We start from the raw sequence: 15,835 nt of genomic DNA on the forward strand, positions 1-15,835 counted from the left end.
CACAGCAAACACTGGGGACCCCCTGCTCTGCTCTCACCCTGTACCCTGGGCCGAGGGGGGAGCACCGGGGGCAGGCACCAGGCAGCCCCCACCCCTCCGGGGGGTATTTTTGGGGTCCCCGGGGCTGATCCTGACCCCCCCCAGCCCTTAGGCTGCCACTGTGGGGCCCCCCCCGCAGGAGGTGCTTGAGCCCCTCAAGAATCCCCCTGGCCCAGGCCTCCTGCTTCCAGTTTAGATCCCAGGCTCCCTGCAGATCGTGGAGGGGGTTTGGGATTGAGGAGGTGACTCCCCCCTCCCCAAACTGCCCCCTGGCCGGGGCGGCACCGCAGCATCCCCCGGAGCGGGAACACCCAGCTCCGGCCCCTTCCTGGCGGGGACATTCCCGGCCGGACGAGAGGCTTATTGCTTGTAAAACCACGGAGAGAGGGGAGAGCGGAGGTGCCACGGGGGCTCAGCGGGGTTGGGGGGTTCAGCAAAGTCCCTTAGCGCTGACCCCCGGCCAACGCTCGGCTTCTCCTCCGCGCCCCGACCCCCGGGGCTCTCTCAGTCCGGGCCCTCGCTCCCGGGCCGGGGGGCTCGGCCACCCCGCGCTACCGGACCCCCGCGGTGGGGGTACAGCCAGGGGCCCCCACGTGCTCTCCTGGCCTTCCCGGGCCGGGACATCCTTCCCGCACCGGGCACCCCGTGCCGGCAGCAGGAGGGGATGGAGCCCCCGAACCCTTGGTGGGAGCTGAGCCCCCCTGTGCCGGGGTCTCTCCCCCTCACGCTGGGCCTAGACCGGGCTGTGGTCGGGGGGGGCATCACTGGCCGCCACGGCCACCGTGCGCTCGGGGGTCTCTCTCTCTCCCGCTTTCCTCAGGTGCCCATACAGCCGCTCCTCCAGGCCGCCGGCTATCTTGTCCATCAGCTCCGAGCTGGAGCCCAGCCCCAAGCATCTCCCGGGGCCGGGGCAGTCATCGTCCTCAGGGGGCTCGGAGCCAGCCTTGGGCTCGGGGGCTGCCTCTCCGGGCTCCTCCACGATCACCTGGATCTCGGGGTCAGGCAGCGCCGGGGCAGGAGGGACCCCATCGGCCGCCTCGGCCGCCTCCTCGTCGCCGGCACTGACGATGCGGGGCAGGGGGCTGTGGAACCGGGCGTCCAGGGGGTAATTGGCGCTGTCGCCGCGGCGCAGGGGCGTCCGGTGCCGCTCCAGCGCCGGGTACCGCACGCCGGGGTCGCTGAATTGCTTCGTGTGCTGCCACTGCTTGCGCAGGTGGGTGCGGGAGCGGTGCTTCCCCCGCAGCGGCGACTCGTCGAACTGGGGGTCGTGGCGCACGAAGGCGTTGAACAGCGCGTCCGTCTTCTCGTCGATGCTGTAGTCCCGCCGGGGCAGCCCCTCCCTCCCCGGGAACATCTGCCCGTACGGGGACCAGGCCAGGGGGCTGTGGGGACGGAGGTGGCCCCCACCCGCTGCGCCCAGGGTCGTGCTCCCCCCCTCCTCCTCTTCCTCCTCTTCTTCCTCCTCCTCCTCCTCCTCCTCCTCCGGCTCCCGGCCCTCGAAGCTCTCGAAGATCGTTCCTTTCCGCCCGGCGCTGGTGAAGCAAATGCGCTTCTCGGAGGCCGTCTGGTCCTTGGGGGGACCCTCCTCGCCCCCCCGGCTGGGCGCCTCGATGGAGGCGTAGCCACTGTCCATCTGCAGCAGCTTGCGCGTGCCGGGCTCCGACTCCTCCGGCTTGGGCCGACCCCAGAACTTCTCCTCGGGGCCTTCAGCCTCGTCCAGGGAAGGGGAGGGGCAGGGGGGCACGCCGCTGGCGGAGGAGACGCTGTCCCCGCCGTCGCTGCGCACCGAGTCCTGGTCGTTGCTGCGCTCGGAGGCCGCGTACAGCTCCAGCGAGGCGCGCAGGCTCCAGATGTCGTGGTAGGCGCTGGGCTGCTCGGGGACGCCGGACTCGCCGGGGCTGCCCGCGCCCCCCTCGCCCGGCTCTAGCCTGCGAGCACCACCCCGGTGTCACGTCAGGGACCGGACAGACCCCGCAGGCAGCGGGCAGGGATGTGCCAGCCCGGCCCCTGCAGGCTCCACCGCGGTTCCATGGTGCCACCCGGTCCCCCATGCTGTCCCCACCACCGTGCCCGCGCCCCAACCCAACCTCCCCATCACCAGCCTCCCCCAGACCCCTCACCCCAGACCCGGTTGCCCCACCAGAGCCGCAGAAGTGGGAGCTCCCCATGCCCAGGGCAGCGTGGGGTCCCTCGGTGACTTCCCGGTGCCCGGCTCACCCATCCCCGTCCCCTCTTATCTACTGAAAAATACCTGCCGAGAGAGGGTGGGGGGCTGGCGGGGGAGGGCAGGAAGGGGCCCCCCGCGGGGTGGAAGGCCACGTCGTCCGTGTGGGCAATGTACTGGATGATGTCGGTTTGATGGGGGTCCCGGTCCTCCTGGTCCATGCTCTCGCTGGCCGCCCGCTGCCTCTGGAACTGCCGACGCTTGGGGGACCCTGTGGGGTGCAGGGCAGGGCTGGGGGGACAAACCCAACCGGCACCGCCAGCCCCCCACCCACACATGTCCACCCACCCTGCACAGCCCCGTGGGGCTCCCACTGCCCCCCACCTCTGGTGTCCAGGCTGGACGCCCGCTGGGTGCTCTCCAGCTTCCACTTCTTGATCCTGAAGTAGGGGCTGGCCCCGTCCAGGCTGGCGTGGCGACGCAGGCGAGTGAAGAACTGCAGGACGGTGCCCTGGGGGGGGGTCGGGGGGATCTCCCCGGGGCCGGCACTGCCCACCCCAGCCGCCTTCCCGCTCCTGGGTGCTGCTGTGAACTGGGGGTGTGGGGGGGGCCGTGAGTGCCCGCTCGGTCCCACGCATGCCCCCCCAGCCCTGCCGCATCCCACTCGGCTCCTTTGTCCGCTCCACAGAGCTGGGCCACAGCAGATGCACAAATATCCCCCGGGGCAGGGACAAGGCAGGGGGGGGCAGAGCCTGTTTCTAGCTGGATGCCCACATCTCTCCCTGGCACGGAGTGGGGGGGAAGGGATGGGATCTGGGGGAACAGGGAGGGAGCGGGACAGGACCCTTGGGGCTGCGCAGGCTGGGAGCCCCTTCCCCTGCCAAGTCCCGGCCCCCTGCTCCAGCACTCACCGAGGGGCCCTCCCCGGAGTTGGAGGAGGTGGACGGGCTGGCCTCCGTGAAGCTGGTGTCCACGGTGGAGTTGTAGGTGTCCCCGGGCAGGGCAGAGCTGGGGCCCACGGCATGGCTGGGGAGCACTGGCCGAGGCAGGGCCCCCGCAGGGGGCTGCAAGGCAGAGCACGCTCAGGGGGTCTGCATGAGGGTGGGGACCAAGAGGGGCCCCTGCACCCCAGGGCCTCCTGTCTCCACTTCCAGCAAGGCCCTGAGACTCCCACCCTGGGCCCAGCGGTGCCTCCCTGGGGTGCTGTAGGATGCCCGGCTCCCCAAGTCCCACCTGTCCCTCTGGCGCTGGGGGCTCACCTGGAAGATGGCGAGACCGGGCTTGGGCGGGGGCAGGCGGGGGGTCATGGCCAGGCTGTTCTCGCTGGACTCGCACTCGTGGATGGTGACAATCTTGAGGGCAGGCGGTGGGAGGTGCAGGTGGGTCAGGCGGGCGTTCTTCAGGTGATGGAAGTCCCCCTCTGTCAGTGTGTACCTGCGGGACAGCCAGGTCAGGAGGGGCAGCCCTGGCCCTCCTGTCCCACCCCTCAGCCCAGAGCTTCACCTCCTCCCCTTCTCCTGGGTCTTCTTGCCCTGGTCAAAGAGCGCGGCCTCGTTGAAGGAGACACGCCGGGCAGTGGAGGAGCTGGAGGACAGGAACCGCTCGCTCTCCGCATCCCGGTAGCTGGAGGATGACAGGCACTCGGGGTCCTCTGCTTTGCCGGTGATATCTGTGGAGAAGGGGGTCAGCAACCAGCTCCCCCACCGTGGTGCACCCCGGCTTCCCCAGCTGAGGCTTGGCAAACTTGCTGCACCCATGGCCTCAATGCCAGCCTGGAATTCCCTGCTCCCGGCTGCCAGTCCCGCTCCACAGCCAGGGATGGATAATAGAGAGTACAAGGGGTGTGTGGTGGTCATTGCTGCAGGGCCGGCAGCTGCACCTTGGGAGGGGAGGGCCCAGGAGCTGCCTCACTGCCCTCCCCAGAACTTGGGATGCCACTGGGGAGGTCAGCGCTGCACTCGGGTCACTCACCCTGCGCTGGCTGCGAGTCATCCAGGTAAGTGGTGTTGGTTTTCTCGGGGTCATCGCTGGCTCTGTGAGGGAAGGAGGATCAGAGGTGTCCGGCCCAGCCTGCCCGACCCTCCTGGCGGTACCACACACCCCGGAGAGAGTGGCATCACCCCTAGCCCACCTGGAGTGCCGGCGGTCGGCCTCGCAGCAGCGGCGGCAGATGATCAGGATGCCCGAGAGCAGGACCAGGGTGCCCCCGATGAAGATGGAGAGCAGGGCGAGGAGCAGCACGTACCCATCCTGGGGGGACACCTCGCCGGGCACCGCCTGCCCGGGCCCGAGGAGCTGAGCCGAGGGGACGCGCTGGGGGACCCCAGCCCACCCCAAATCTGCCCCCACTGCGCTGACGCCAGCACTGCTCCCCAGAGCCGCCGCGCCCCCCCCCCCCCACCCCCCCGCCGCCCCCGGGCCCTGCCTGCACCAAGGCAACGGCAGCCGGGGGGGCTGAGCCGCCCGCGGCCCCCGCGCCAAGCGGGAGTGGGAACGGGGATGGGGACGGCGACAGGGCCCCCAGTCATTCCCCGCCGCGGGGGTCCTTGCTCACTCCCCCTGACCGGGGCAGAGGGGCTGATCCGGCAGCAGCCCCCAGGCCCTTGGACCCCAAGCACCCAGAGCATCCCAGCGGTGCACGAAGAGCTGTCACCCACGCCCAGCGCTGGCAGAGCAAGAGGTGACAGAGGGGCTGCTGCTGTCCCCATCCGAGAGAAGACGCCAGCCCCAGGGCAGCCACGAGAACCCCACAGCTCCCAACATGCATCCCCCCCTCCCGCGGGACCCCGAGGCTGGCGACGTGGGGAGGCGCGGCAGGGACAGGCAGGACTCACCGTGGCGCTCTCGGTCGCGTTGTCCCAGGGTGTTGGGTCATCGCTCATGGTCTGTCCCGGCCCGAGCGTGTCCTGGGGCGGGGGGAGACAGAGGGAGGCACCGGCCGGGACGGCGGGGCCGGGCCGGGGGCGGCGGCGGCGGCTCCTGCCCGGCCCCTGCCCGGCACCGCGGTGCGGAGCTGCCGGGAGGGACCGGGAGGGAGGGACCGGGATGGAGAGATGGAGGGAGGGACCGGGATGGAGGGATGAAGGGAGGGTGTGCTCAGGGGAAGGATGAAGGGATGGAGGGTGTGGTCAGGAGGGAAGCAGGGATGGACGGATGGAGGGATGGGGAGGAGGGGGCAGAACCGCTGCCCCTCCCCAGGGAGCCCCTCACCCCCGCCGGGCACAGCCACCCCCCGCGCCCAGCCCTCGGACTCGCGTGGGCACAGCCCCCGACCCCGCGGAGAACGGCCGCGGTCCCCACGCCCGGCTGGGGCCGGAGCCGCCAAACAGTGGCTGGTGCTGGTGGCCAGAGCTGGCCCGGGGGGAGAAGTCCCTGCCCCGGATCCGGGGTGACGCCGCGCTGCCGTCCCCGGAGGCCAAACGCAGCCCCAGCCCCGCTGCCGGGGGACCCCCTGCCCGCGGAAGGTCGGGGGGAGCCGCGCTGGGGGCACCCGGCAGGGACGGGGGGCAGGTGGCCGCCCCACAGCTCGTGGCGTGGGTGTCGCCGGAGCGCGACGGGTGACGCTCGTGAGTCATCCCGAGAGCGGCTCCGTCACCGGGCTGTCCGCGCGGGGGGGACACCGAGGGGCCGGGGGGGCCGGGCCGAGCTCCTGAGGACCGAGAGCCGCGGGGAACAGGGGTCCCACATCCCTCCGCGGAATCGGCCCTGCGGCCTTTGGGGACCCGGCGGGGACCTCGTCACCCTCCCGCGTGTCCGACCCTTCCCGGGGGCTGTCGAGCTCCAGCTCCCGCTGCGAGGCCGTGTGTCCCCTCCGTGTGTCCCCTCCGTGTGTCCCCTCCGTGTGTCCCCAGGCTGCTGAAGGGGCTGAGCCTGAGCTGGGTGGGCGATGCTGTTGGGGACCCCCGGAGCGGGCAGGGGTGGGCACTTGGAAGCCGCTCAAAATTAGGTCAGTGAAAAATGTGAATGGAGCCCGTGAAGGGGTGGGGACTGTCACTCGTGGGGACAGCGCAGGGGTGGCCGTGTCGCAGCTGGCAGTGAGGAATGGTGATGGCTGAGGGCAGCCCTGTCACGGGTCGGGGTATGAACCCCTTGGAGGATTATCGGGGTGTTGGGGGCCTCCCGAGGCAGAGAATCCCCTGCCCACACCGCCCCTCGGGCATCTCCAAGCTGGTGGGATGCAGCACGAGGTGAGGGGACCCATCCCGCGACCCCCGAGACAGGGAGGGGGGAGGTCCCGCTTCCGACCACATGGGGGGACCCCGGCAGAGGGGCTGCGGCTCCACGCGGGATGGGCGCCCCACGGGCGAGATCCTTGCGGGGCACCCTCAGGCCCGAGGCGGGGGTCGCGGGGCGCCGGGGGGAGCGGGAAGAATGTTCCTCCTGTTCCCCATCATGGAGGAATCCCGTCTCCATGGCGACCCGGCAGGAACAGGACGGCCATTGTCTGGAGGAGGGGGCCGGTCCCCGGGCTGTCCCCCCGGGAGGGGGGGGGGGACACGGGGCGGGTCCTGGGGTCGCCACCAGTGCCCAGGGCGGAGGCTCGGGGGCCGGGGACCCCGATGGTGCCGCGCCCCCGCACGTGGGAGGGGGCGCGGGGGGCGGGCCGGGGCTGTGCCCCACGCGTGTGTGCGACCCACGGGGTCCGGCTGGGCCGGGGTTGGGCTGGGGGTGTGGCGGGGACCCGCTCTGCCCCCTGTGACTGCAGCCCCGCGCCCCAGCCCGGTGACGGGGATGCAGTCAGGGATGTGGGGCGGGGATGGAGGCAAGGATGCGGGATGCAGGCAGGGATGCGGGATGCAGGCAGGAATGTGGGGCAGGGATGGAGACAGGAATGCAAGATGAGGGATGCGGGCAGGGATGTGGGACAGGGATGTGGGACAGGGATAAGGGATGCAGGCAGAGCTGCTGACAGGGCTGCCGACAGGGCTGGTGACAGCGAGGCGGGAGCCCCCGGGACCTCCACGCGCGGTAGGGAATGTTGGCCTCCCTTCGGCCGGGCCGGTTCCCTGTGTCGCGATAGGGGCTGTCGCGAGGCGGCGGAGCCAGACACTCACCTACAACCGAGACCGGGGCTCCATCGCCGCCGCTGCGCTCGGTGCGGCGGGGCGGCCCCGGGATTTATGAATGAACCGGAGCCGCCCCCGCGCGGCGCGGGCGTCACGTGGGGACAGGGGCTGCCCCAGCCCTGCCTGCACCAGCCCTGCCTGTCCCCCCACTGCACCCCCCTGCTCCTCTGCCTGCCCCACAGCCCTGCCTGTGCTTCTGCCTGCGCCTCCTCCCGCACCCCTGCCTGCACCTCTGCCTGTACCCCTGCTTTTATTCCTGCCTGCTCCAGCCCTGGCCGCACTCCTGTTTGCATCCCTGCCTGCACCAGCCCTGCCAACACCAGCCCTGCCTACACCCCTGCCTGCACACCTGTCTGTACCACCCCTACCTGCATCCCTGCCTGCACCAGCCCTTCTTGTATCCCTGCCTGCATCCCTGCCTGTACCACTCCTGCCTGTACCCCTGCCTGCCCCGTAGCCCTGCCTGCATCCCTGTCCCACCTCCCTGTCTCCCTCCCTGCCCCGGAGCCCCCGAGCCGCTGGGGCACGGCCGGACCGGGGGCCGGGGGTGCTGCGGCCCCTCGGTGTGGGGGCGGAGCGGGGCCCCCCCCACCCAGCACCACGACACACGGCAGGCGGGAAGACTACAATTCCCATAAGGCTATGCGGTGCAGCATGACGCTTTTCCTCCGCCGGGCGGCGCGCGGGGTGCGCTGGGAGCTGTGGTCCGGCGCCGTCCCGGCCTGCCTCGCGCCGCCGCCGCCGCCGCCGCCGCCATGGCCGCGATGTTCTGCGCCCGCCGCCTCCTCCGCCTCGCCCGCCCCGCGCTGCCGCTACCCCCCGCCCGTGGCTATGCCGAGCCCGCCGGCGGCCCCGCCGCCATGGCCTTCACCTTCGCCTCGCCCACACAGGTAGGCCCGCCCCGGTCCCGGTGCCCCCGCCGCCACCTCCTCGCCCGGTGCCCGCTGAGGGCCCGGGGCGGGCGGGGCGCGGCCGGTGCTGCCGCCCCCGCGGGGCTGTCCGTGCCCGGGGGCTCTGCGGTCCCCGGAGTCCGGCCAGGCTGTCACGGGGATGTCACCGGGCTGACCTTGGCCCTGACCTCGGGCCTTGCCCGCCTGCTCCGGGCGCTCGGTCCCCGCCGCAGCGCTCCCGGGGCCTGCCCGAGACCGGTTCAGGCCTTCCAGCCCCGCTGCTGGACCCGCTGTGCCTGCCAGGCCCGGCCCCGCCGCAGCGCCGCCGGCCCGGAGCGGTACCCGGCCGGTCCGCCCCCGCCGGGCCCGGGGCTGTCCCCGGGGCAGGGCGCGGGCTGGTGCTGGGGACAGGGACAGCCCGGCAGCGTGGGCCGGAGCGGGGACGGCAGCTCAGGGCTCCCCACGCGCTTCCCAGGCTGCTCCCGGCTGTGCCGGCGCCTCTCGCCCACTCCCGACTCCGTGTCTCCATGAGCCGCCTCCCCGTCGTGCCCCTGGGAGCTGGGAACGCTTCCCCACTGCCTTTGCCAGGACCTCTCCTCCGGAGCCCGGCTCTGCTCCCACCCCGTGCAGGTGCAGCCTGTCCTGGGCACACCTGGGCGTGCCGAACCTGCCAGGAGCTGGGAGCTGGGCTGCTCCCTCGGGATGGGCTCTTCCTTGGGCTCTGCAGAGCCACCACTCTTGATCCCCCCCATCCCTGGTGACCATGCCCCTTTGCCCTCTTCATGCAGGTGTTCTACAACGGTGCCAACGTGAAGCAGGTAGATGTGCCCACGCTGACCGGCTCCTTTGGCATCCTGGCATCCCACGTCCCCACGCTCCAGGTGCTCCGGCCGGGCGTTGTCACAGTCCACGCCGAGGATGGGACGGCCACCAAGTACTTCGGTGAGCGAGTCAGGAGGAGCTGGGTGGGAAAGGTGTGCGTGGGGATGGTGTTCTTGGCGCTTTCACAAGGGAGGCTCTGCCCATCCGGGTGTGGCCTGGTGCACTTCCAGGGATTTCTGCTTTCCCAGCCTGCCAGGGGCTCCTGGAAGCTGCTCTGGGAGCCGTGGGCTGGGGTCAGGTCTTGGTTCTGCTCAGGCTCTCTGGGAGCATCCCCTGCTCCAGCTTCCCATGGGATGGGAGCCGAGTCCCTGAATGTGGGAGTCCCTGGAAATGTGACAGGAGGGGGCCGAGGGTTTGTTTTGGGAAAGGATGGTGGGATGCCAAGGCTGACCCACCCCACATTGTGCCTCGCAGTGAGCAGCGGCTCTGTCAGTGTCCACGCTGACTCCACAGTGCAGGTGCTGGCAGAGGAGGCAGTGACCATGGACATGCTGGACCTGGCTGTGAGTACTCAGAGATTGTGGCCAGCCCTGGGCTCCCTCTCTGGAGGGGATTTGCCCCCCTTCTCTGCTCTGGGGTGCTTGTCTTGGGAGCTTCCTGTGCCCAGAACCCAGGGTTGTGTCTGACCCCCGCTACCTTTTGGGATCAGAGGCTTGGGGCTCCTCCTTGGTGAACTCTCTGGAGAGAGGGAGCTCTGCAGTCATAAATCTCCATGCTATTTCCCACCCCTTGGACAGACACTGACCTTGTCCCCACCCCCAGAACAGCTTTTCCCTGCTGATAAGGTGTCTGGAGCCAGCACAGCTGTGTCTGTAGCTCTGTGGGGCTCCCAAGTCAGTGGGTCCTTGGCATCCATGTGAAGGGCCAGTGGCTGCAGGGGAGGAAGGGAGGGAGGGAAGGACAGTCCCCTGTCCTGCACTGTCTCCCAATGACACACGTTCCTTGTGCCCTCATGTCCAGACGGCGAAATCCAACCTGGAGAAAGCTGTGTCAGAGATGGCAGCAGCATCCGATGAAGCTGCTAAAGCAGAAGCTCAGATTAAGGTAGAAGCTAATGAAGCCCTGGTTAAGGCTCTGGAGTAAATCCAGGTGAGGCTCACCTGCAGCCTGGCAGAGCACCCAGACCTGCTCTAGGGCCTGCCGGGCTGGGCAAGAGGATCTGCCTGACTTTTGGGGAGCAGTGACACCACAGCTGTCACTTGCCAGGGTCAGGCCTCAGCTCTGGGCGGGCTCCTGGGGGTCCCTGGCCCAGAGCTGACCTGGGACTGCAAGATGGCAGCGGGGCTTGGGGCTGGGCTGGGTTGGGCTGTGGCACCGTGGGGTCCAACCCTGACACTGTGGGGTCCAGCCCAGCCCTCAGGGTCCAGCCCTGACAAGGGTGGGTGGATGGTGCTGGGACAGACTGGGAGCTGCAGTGACTGCTGGGGCCTCGCTGGTGCCCCGGGTCCCCACTGGGACTGGCCATGCCTGGGGACAACTTGGGGGCAGAGGGGGGATGCTGGGCCCCACAGAGAGAGAGAGTACGTGGCCTCTGCCCCACATGCTCCCACTAAAGACAAACAGCTTAAGTCTCAGGGGAGGTGAGGCCAGGCTCTTACCTTGTGGCCTCTTTTTGCTCTGCCCTGCTCAGACTGTGCCTCATCCCTTCCCTTCCCACGTGCTGGCAGTTGGGAACTGCTGCACCGTGTGCTGTGTGGGGCTGTGAGTCACTGACAGCCTCCAACGGGCTCAGCCTGGAGCACAGGAGGGCACCAGCTCCTGCTCTCTCCTGCTCTCTGGTCCGGGTGCTCTTTGATCCCTCAGAGCCGGTGGCTCGTGTTTACTCACAGCAGTTGAGCAGCTGGAGTGGGGCCAAGCCCTGGGATTGGGATCCATGGCCCAGCTGAGCTCACCCCGCGCTAACCCGACCCCACTTTGTGTTTTGCAGGAATCCCACTGTGGATGCAGAACTCCCAGCCTGTCCCTGTTCTGCTCCCTGGTTGTACAGTTGGAACGGGACAAATGGAAGCGGAGAAATGGTTCTGATCAATTAAAAGGAAATGTGACCCCCTCTCGTGGCACGTCGCCTTCTTCCCAGGCAGCAATTGCAGCCAGAGCCAGGAGCAGCTCCCAGCTCCTGCCCCAAGGCAGATTCACCCTGGGAAGGGGTCCCCAGCACTGCCCTGGGGTTTGGCTGGGCATTCCCCAGGGGAGATTCACCCCCAGGAGGTTCATCAGACAGGTTTATAACCCCCTCCCTGTATTCCAGCCACCTCCATCTCCAGTAACCACTTGGACAGTGGGATTTCAGCAGCACAGGAGGAGCACAGGTCTGGTCCAGAGCTGTTGTGTCCCAACTCCAGTTCTGCCTCAGCCTCCCGGCTCCGGCACTGCAGGAATCCACGCCAGCCTGGCTGTTCTGGCACGGTGCTTCTCACAGCTGGACAGCAGCTGCCGGCCTCTGCCCCATCCCCTGCTGCTGCCAGTGGCACTTCCCCTGCTCCTGGAGACGGGCTTGGTGTGGAGAGGGAAGCAGATGCATGGTGGGAATCTTTCCTGCTTCCGTTCATGCTGGGGGTGGCTGGAGCTGCTCTGCTGGTCTCGGGGCGAGCTGGGTGCAGCCCTCTCTGAGGAGGCCACCTGGGGTTCCTCAGGGCTCCTCACAGCCCAGGAAAGCAGGAAGGGCTCACCGGGCCACGGCGCCGCTGGGAAGGGGCGGGTTTGGGCAAGGGGATTGCTCTGCCTGTGCCAGGCATCCGGGATGTGTGTCCTGTGTGTCCCTGCTGCACCAGCTGCTGCCGGGCCCCTCGCTCTGTGCCACCCTCCCACGCCTTCCCAGAGGGATTTTGGGTTTCCACTGCTGTGCAGAGCTTCCGTTCCTCCCTCTGCGTCGCTCTAATCCCCTTTTGCCCGCAGTGTTCCAGCCCGGGAAGGCGTGTTGGCTGCCTGTGAGGTCAGCGCTCGCCGCTCCGGCCTCCCGCGGGCCCCGTGCGGCTCCCGCCGCTCCGTGCTTGGAGCAGGGCACAGCTATTTTTGGCGCTGCCACCCAGGATGTAATCTTGGCTGCCTCCTCTTCTCACCGCCACCTCCTCCCCCTCCTCTCGTTCACTCTGTCTTTCTCTCCCCCCCCTTCACAAGTGATCAAAAATAGAGCCTGTGGTGTTAAATTTCTCACTCTGTGGCTTATTAAAAGCCTCCGAGTGCCTGACGCGGAGCCTATTTGAAGCTCAGCCGACTTCCAGCTCCTGAGCTGCTCTAGTGCCTTTTCCCCTTCCCCTCTCGTTCCCTTTCTTTTTTTTTCCTGAAAGGTCAGACATTGCACCGAGCATGAGCAAAGCTTCAGAGTCAGAGCTGTGCTAATTAAAACATCTTGGGAATTACTGGGGCCGGCCGGCTCCCTTCCCTCTGCTGCTGCACCTCTCTGTCCCCAGCTGCTACTTCGGCTGCGTGAGCCTCCCCCGGCACACGCAGCCGCGCTGACGGAAGGTGGCTGCCTTGGGTTTTTCATCTAATGGAAGAGCGTTGGCGAGGCCGGGAAGCTGGGGAAACGGCCAGCTGCTATTTTTAGGATGGGAAAAAAGTGTCTCCGTCAGCGTCCTCTCACCAGCTCTTCCCACTGCCTCCCGCCAGCGCCGGGGGAGCTGGGAGGGGGGGCTGAGGAATCCGGTCCTGCCCCCCTCGCAGGGTGCCCTTGGCCGGGTGTTCCACGGCCTGACGCCTGCTGGGACTTGTAGGCTGCGTTTGGGGGGAGCAGTGAGGGGCTCTTCCACATCCAGAGACCGTGGGGATGGGGCCTTATGGGTGCAAGGACAAGGCTTTGTCCTGAGCCGGGACGGGAGCAGCACTGGGCAGGGACTGTGGGTGCCTGGCTGGCGGCATCATAGCCCTGCTCACCCTGAGCTGCACTTTTGGGGGTGCAGGGCCTGTGTGGATGATTCCCTGTGCTCCTCCACGCTCCCAGCCCAGCCTGCTCCCTGCAGGGATGCCCCCCACCTCTGCCTCCGGCCCTTCCCCTCCCTGCTCGTTATCTGGCTCTGCAGAGCCACGTTCTCCTCCTCCCCTGGCTCCCGCTGCCCACGCCGGAGCCGCCATCAGTCACATCCTGCTGGATGCCATGAAAATGGTCTGACTCGGTGCAGGAGATGTGTGGCTGCGGCTGCTCCAGAGGCAGAGCCCTTTCCTGCTCCCGGTTCTCTGTGCAGGTGCTGCAGGGATGAGCCCAGCTTGGGGGAAGGCAGGGAGGTGTGGGTCATGATGTGAATCAGCAGGTGACTCTCCCTCCTCCCTACACCAGCCTGGACTGTGACACCAGTGTGGTACTTTCCTGTCCCTGGAGTGCTGCCACCTGCCTTGGGCCACGGCAGCCTCTATCCGTGGTTTCTGCCTCTTTTTGGGGTGGTGGGTGCCGAGGTGCCCCTGCCTTTGGGTCCCTGCCTCTGCTGGGGCCATCCAGGACCGGGAGCATCAGTACAATGTGGTGGAGTTATTCCCGGGAGCCCGGGACCTGTTTGCCTCCGGCTTTGGGCTGGGGCGTGGTGGGTGTGAGAGGGGAAGGGCTGCCCGGAACGTGGTGGGAGCGGGGGCAGGGCTGGTGTTGTCCCCCCTCCTCCCCTTCCACCCAGGACTCTCGCCCATGACTCGCATCCTCTGCTGCCAGATGGAGGGTGGGGAGCGGGGCCGGGAGCGCTCGGAAAGTGAAGCATCACGGATTCTGCCGGCGGCGTCGCTTCTCCGGGGGATGATTTCCGAGACGGGCCGGGCTCTGCCAGGCCAAATCTCCCGGTGCTGGCGGCCCTCCCTGCGTTTGGCCGCGTGGCATTTCCCCGTCCCACCCAGTCCCGAATGCAGGCGAAAGGTTCCAGCTCTCCTCTCTCTGCAGGAAAAACAACCCCAAACCCCACCGCAGCCCCAGGAAGCCCCGCTCCCGCCGGGCTGACTCATCCGGCAGAGCCGCCCCTTTCCCTGCCCAAACCTTGGCGCGTTGGGGATCCTGCCTGGCCCTGCTCGGGATCCTGCCTGTCCCCGCTGCTGCCCGCACCATCGGTGCCCACCCTGCAGCATCAGGCTGGGGGTACAGAGGCTGCCCCCCATCCCTCACACTACCAGGGGCTGCAGGATGTGGCAGCAACTCCCCGAAGTCTGGGGACCCCCGGGATGCCGGGCAGCTCCCTGCCTGTCCCCAAGGCTCTGCAGCACCTGGGTGCAGACCTGGCCCTCTCCCACCCCCAGGCCTGTGGGTGCTGCCGCTGGCCCCGGCGTGGGAAGGTCAGTGGAGGCTCCACACGCTGCCAGCACAGCCCGGAGTGTCCTTGGGCCACGCTGCCCTTGGGCGGCTCGAAGGCCAAATCCTCACAGCTTCCTTAGAATGGGGAGGGGGGGAAGGGGGGGAGCTGCTGTAATGATTAACCCGCCCGCGTTAATCGTTCCGGCCGGCAGCCTTTTTCCTCTGGGTTTCCAGCTCTGGAAAATGCTCCTTTTCCGACGCCCTCCCACGCACGTGGCCCCGCGGAGGGAGCGTGGCACAGCTCAGGGAAAACCCTGTGGGCAGGAGCAGGACCTGGCTCGGGGTCTGGCACCGGGATCTGTCCTGGTGGGGCCCCTCGGTCCCGGTTCTGGGGGCGCTTTGCCTGCAGATGGTGGCGGAGCCGTGGGGAGCGTCACCCCGGCGGCCTCACCCCCAAAATCCGGGCACAAGAGCGAGCGCCGGCAGGCGTTGAGGAGGGCGGGTGTTGCAGCCAGCACGACAGAGCTTGTCATGCTGCTCCCGGGCCAGCAGCCCCGGAGCGCCGCGCCAGCCACGCGGCAAACCTTGGCCCGGGGCGCGTTCTCTCGTGGGGAAACTGAGGCACAGATGGGGAAAGCCACTTGCAGGCTGGGGAGAGTGGGAACGGGACATGGGAATCTCAGACTCTGCTGATGTGCTTGGCGATTCCACCCCTGTGGAGGAGCCCCCCGGGAGCTGCCGGAGTCAGGCAGGGGGTGGCGGGGGCGGCGCGTTGCCCTGGGGGTCCCAGGTGCCTTGGCAGGGGCTCGGTGCCCTGTGACCACGGGCACGGCCCTCGCTCGGGGCGGCCTTGGCGGCCACTCGCGCTCGGCTCCGCTGGAGGTGGCCCAAAGCCGTGGGGGGCCGGAGGGGGTGCGTGGCCCTGTGCTGGGGGTTCCAGCAAAGCCCCCTCCCACTGCCTCCCGGCCACGGCCGTGACCCACGCGGGGCAGAGGGAGCCCGGGGAGGAAGCGGCTGCCAGCTGGGCTCCACGCCGGCTACAAAGGCGGCCCAGAGAGCCCAGCGGAATGAGGTGGCACTCGTCCAGGTTCCCACGGTGGCCCTGGTGCAGAAAATACACCCGGAGCTGGTGGCGGTTGCCACAGCGATGGGCTGGGTGCCATGCCGTGGAGGGGGGCATGACCCCGGACCCAGGTGTGCCGGCACGGGACCCCGGTGCAGGGCGGTGGGAGCTCCGTGGGGTGGTGGAGCCGGGTGCTGGCAGGGACCAAAGGCTCCTGCCCCGGCTCCCGCTGCCCCCGCCCGCCTTTGATGTGCCGGGACTTCGCCCTTGGTAAAGCTGGGAGGTTCCCAAGGAGTTCCCAGCTGGATCCTGGCATCCAGCACCCAGGTGCCCAGTGCAAGCCCGCCGTGAGCCATGGGGCTCCATCCGCCGCTCGGTTCCCTTTGCCCCGCTGCAGCCGGGGGCTTGGAGCCCCCGCGGGCTGCCCAGTTCCTGGCGGGGCCGGGAGGAAGCGGCTGCAGCTGGTCCCGGTGCTGGGGCTCTTCCTGGAGGGGCTGGCGCCGGGGTGGGGCTTGGGGTGGAGAGGGA

General features: G+C 68.8%; 2 protein-coding genes across 2 annotated transcripts; one reads left to right on the top strand and one right to left on the bottom strand.

Moving 5' to 3' along the window:
• Positions 1-740: 740 nt before the first annotated feature.
• On the bottom strand, positions 741-7,298 carry CBARP (CACN subunit beta associated regulatory protein). The gene is made up of 10 exons (XM_082297800.1): positions 7,258-7,298; positions 5,038-5,109; positions 4,335-4,480; positions 4,175-4,236; positions 3,707-3,872; positions 3,463-3,637; positions 3,115-3,267; positions 2,588-2,795; positions 2,291-2,474; positions 741-1,967 (listed from the first exon to the last, which is right to left on the bottom strand). Exons 2-10 carry the CDS (start codon positions 5,083-5,085, stop codon positions 773-775), a joined length of 2,337 nt encoding a protein of 778 aa, XP_082153926.1. The 5' UTR covers positions 5,086-5,109; positions 7,258-7,298; the 3' UTR covers positions 741-772.
• Positions 7,299-7,969: 671 nt separating this feature from the next.
• Positions 7,970-11,091, top strand: ATP5F1D (ATP synthase F1 subunit delta). Its single transcript, XM_082297808.1, has 5 exons — positions 7,970-8,159; positions 8,948-9,101; positions 9,456-9,544; positions 10,002-10,130; positions 10,969-11,091. The coding sequence occupies exons 1-4, from the start codon at positions 8,025-8,027 to the stop codon at positions 10,122-10,124; spliced, it is 501 nt and encodes a 166-aa protein (XP_082153934.1). The 5' UTR covers positions 7,970-8,024; the 3' UTR covers positions 10,125-10,130; positions 10,969-11,091.
• The last annotated feature ends 4,744 nt before the right edge of the window (positions 11,092-15,835 follow it).

This window comes from Coloeus monedula (assembly GCF_965178545.1).
Source record: "Coloeus monedula genome assembly, chromosome: 27".
NCBI classification, from domain to species: domain Eukaryota; kingdom Metazoa; phylum Chordata; class Aves; order Passeriformes; family Corvidae; genus Coloeus; species Coloeus monedula.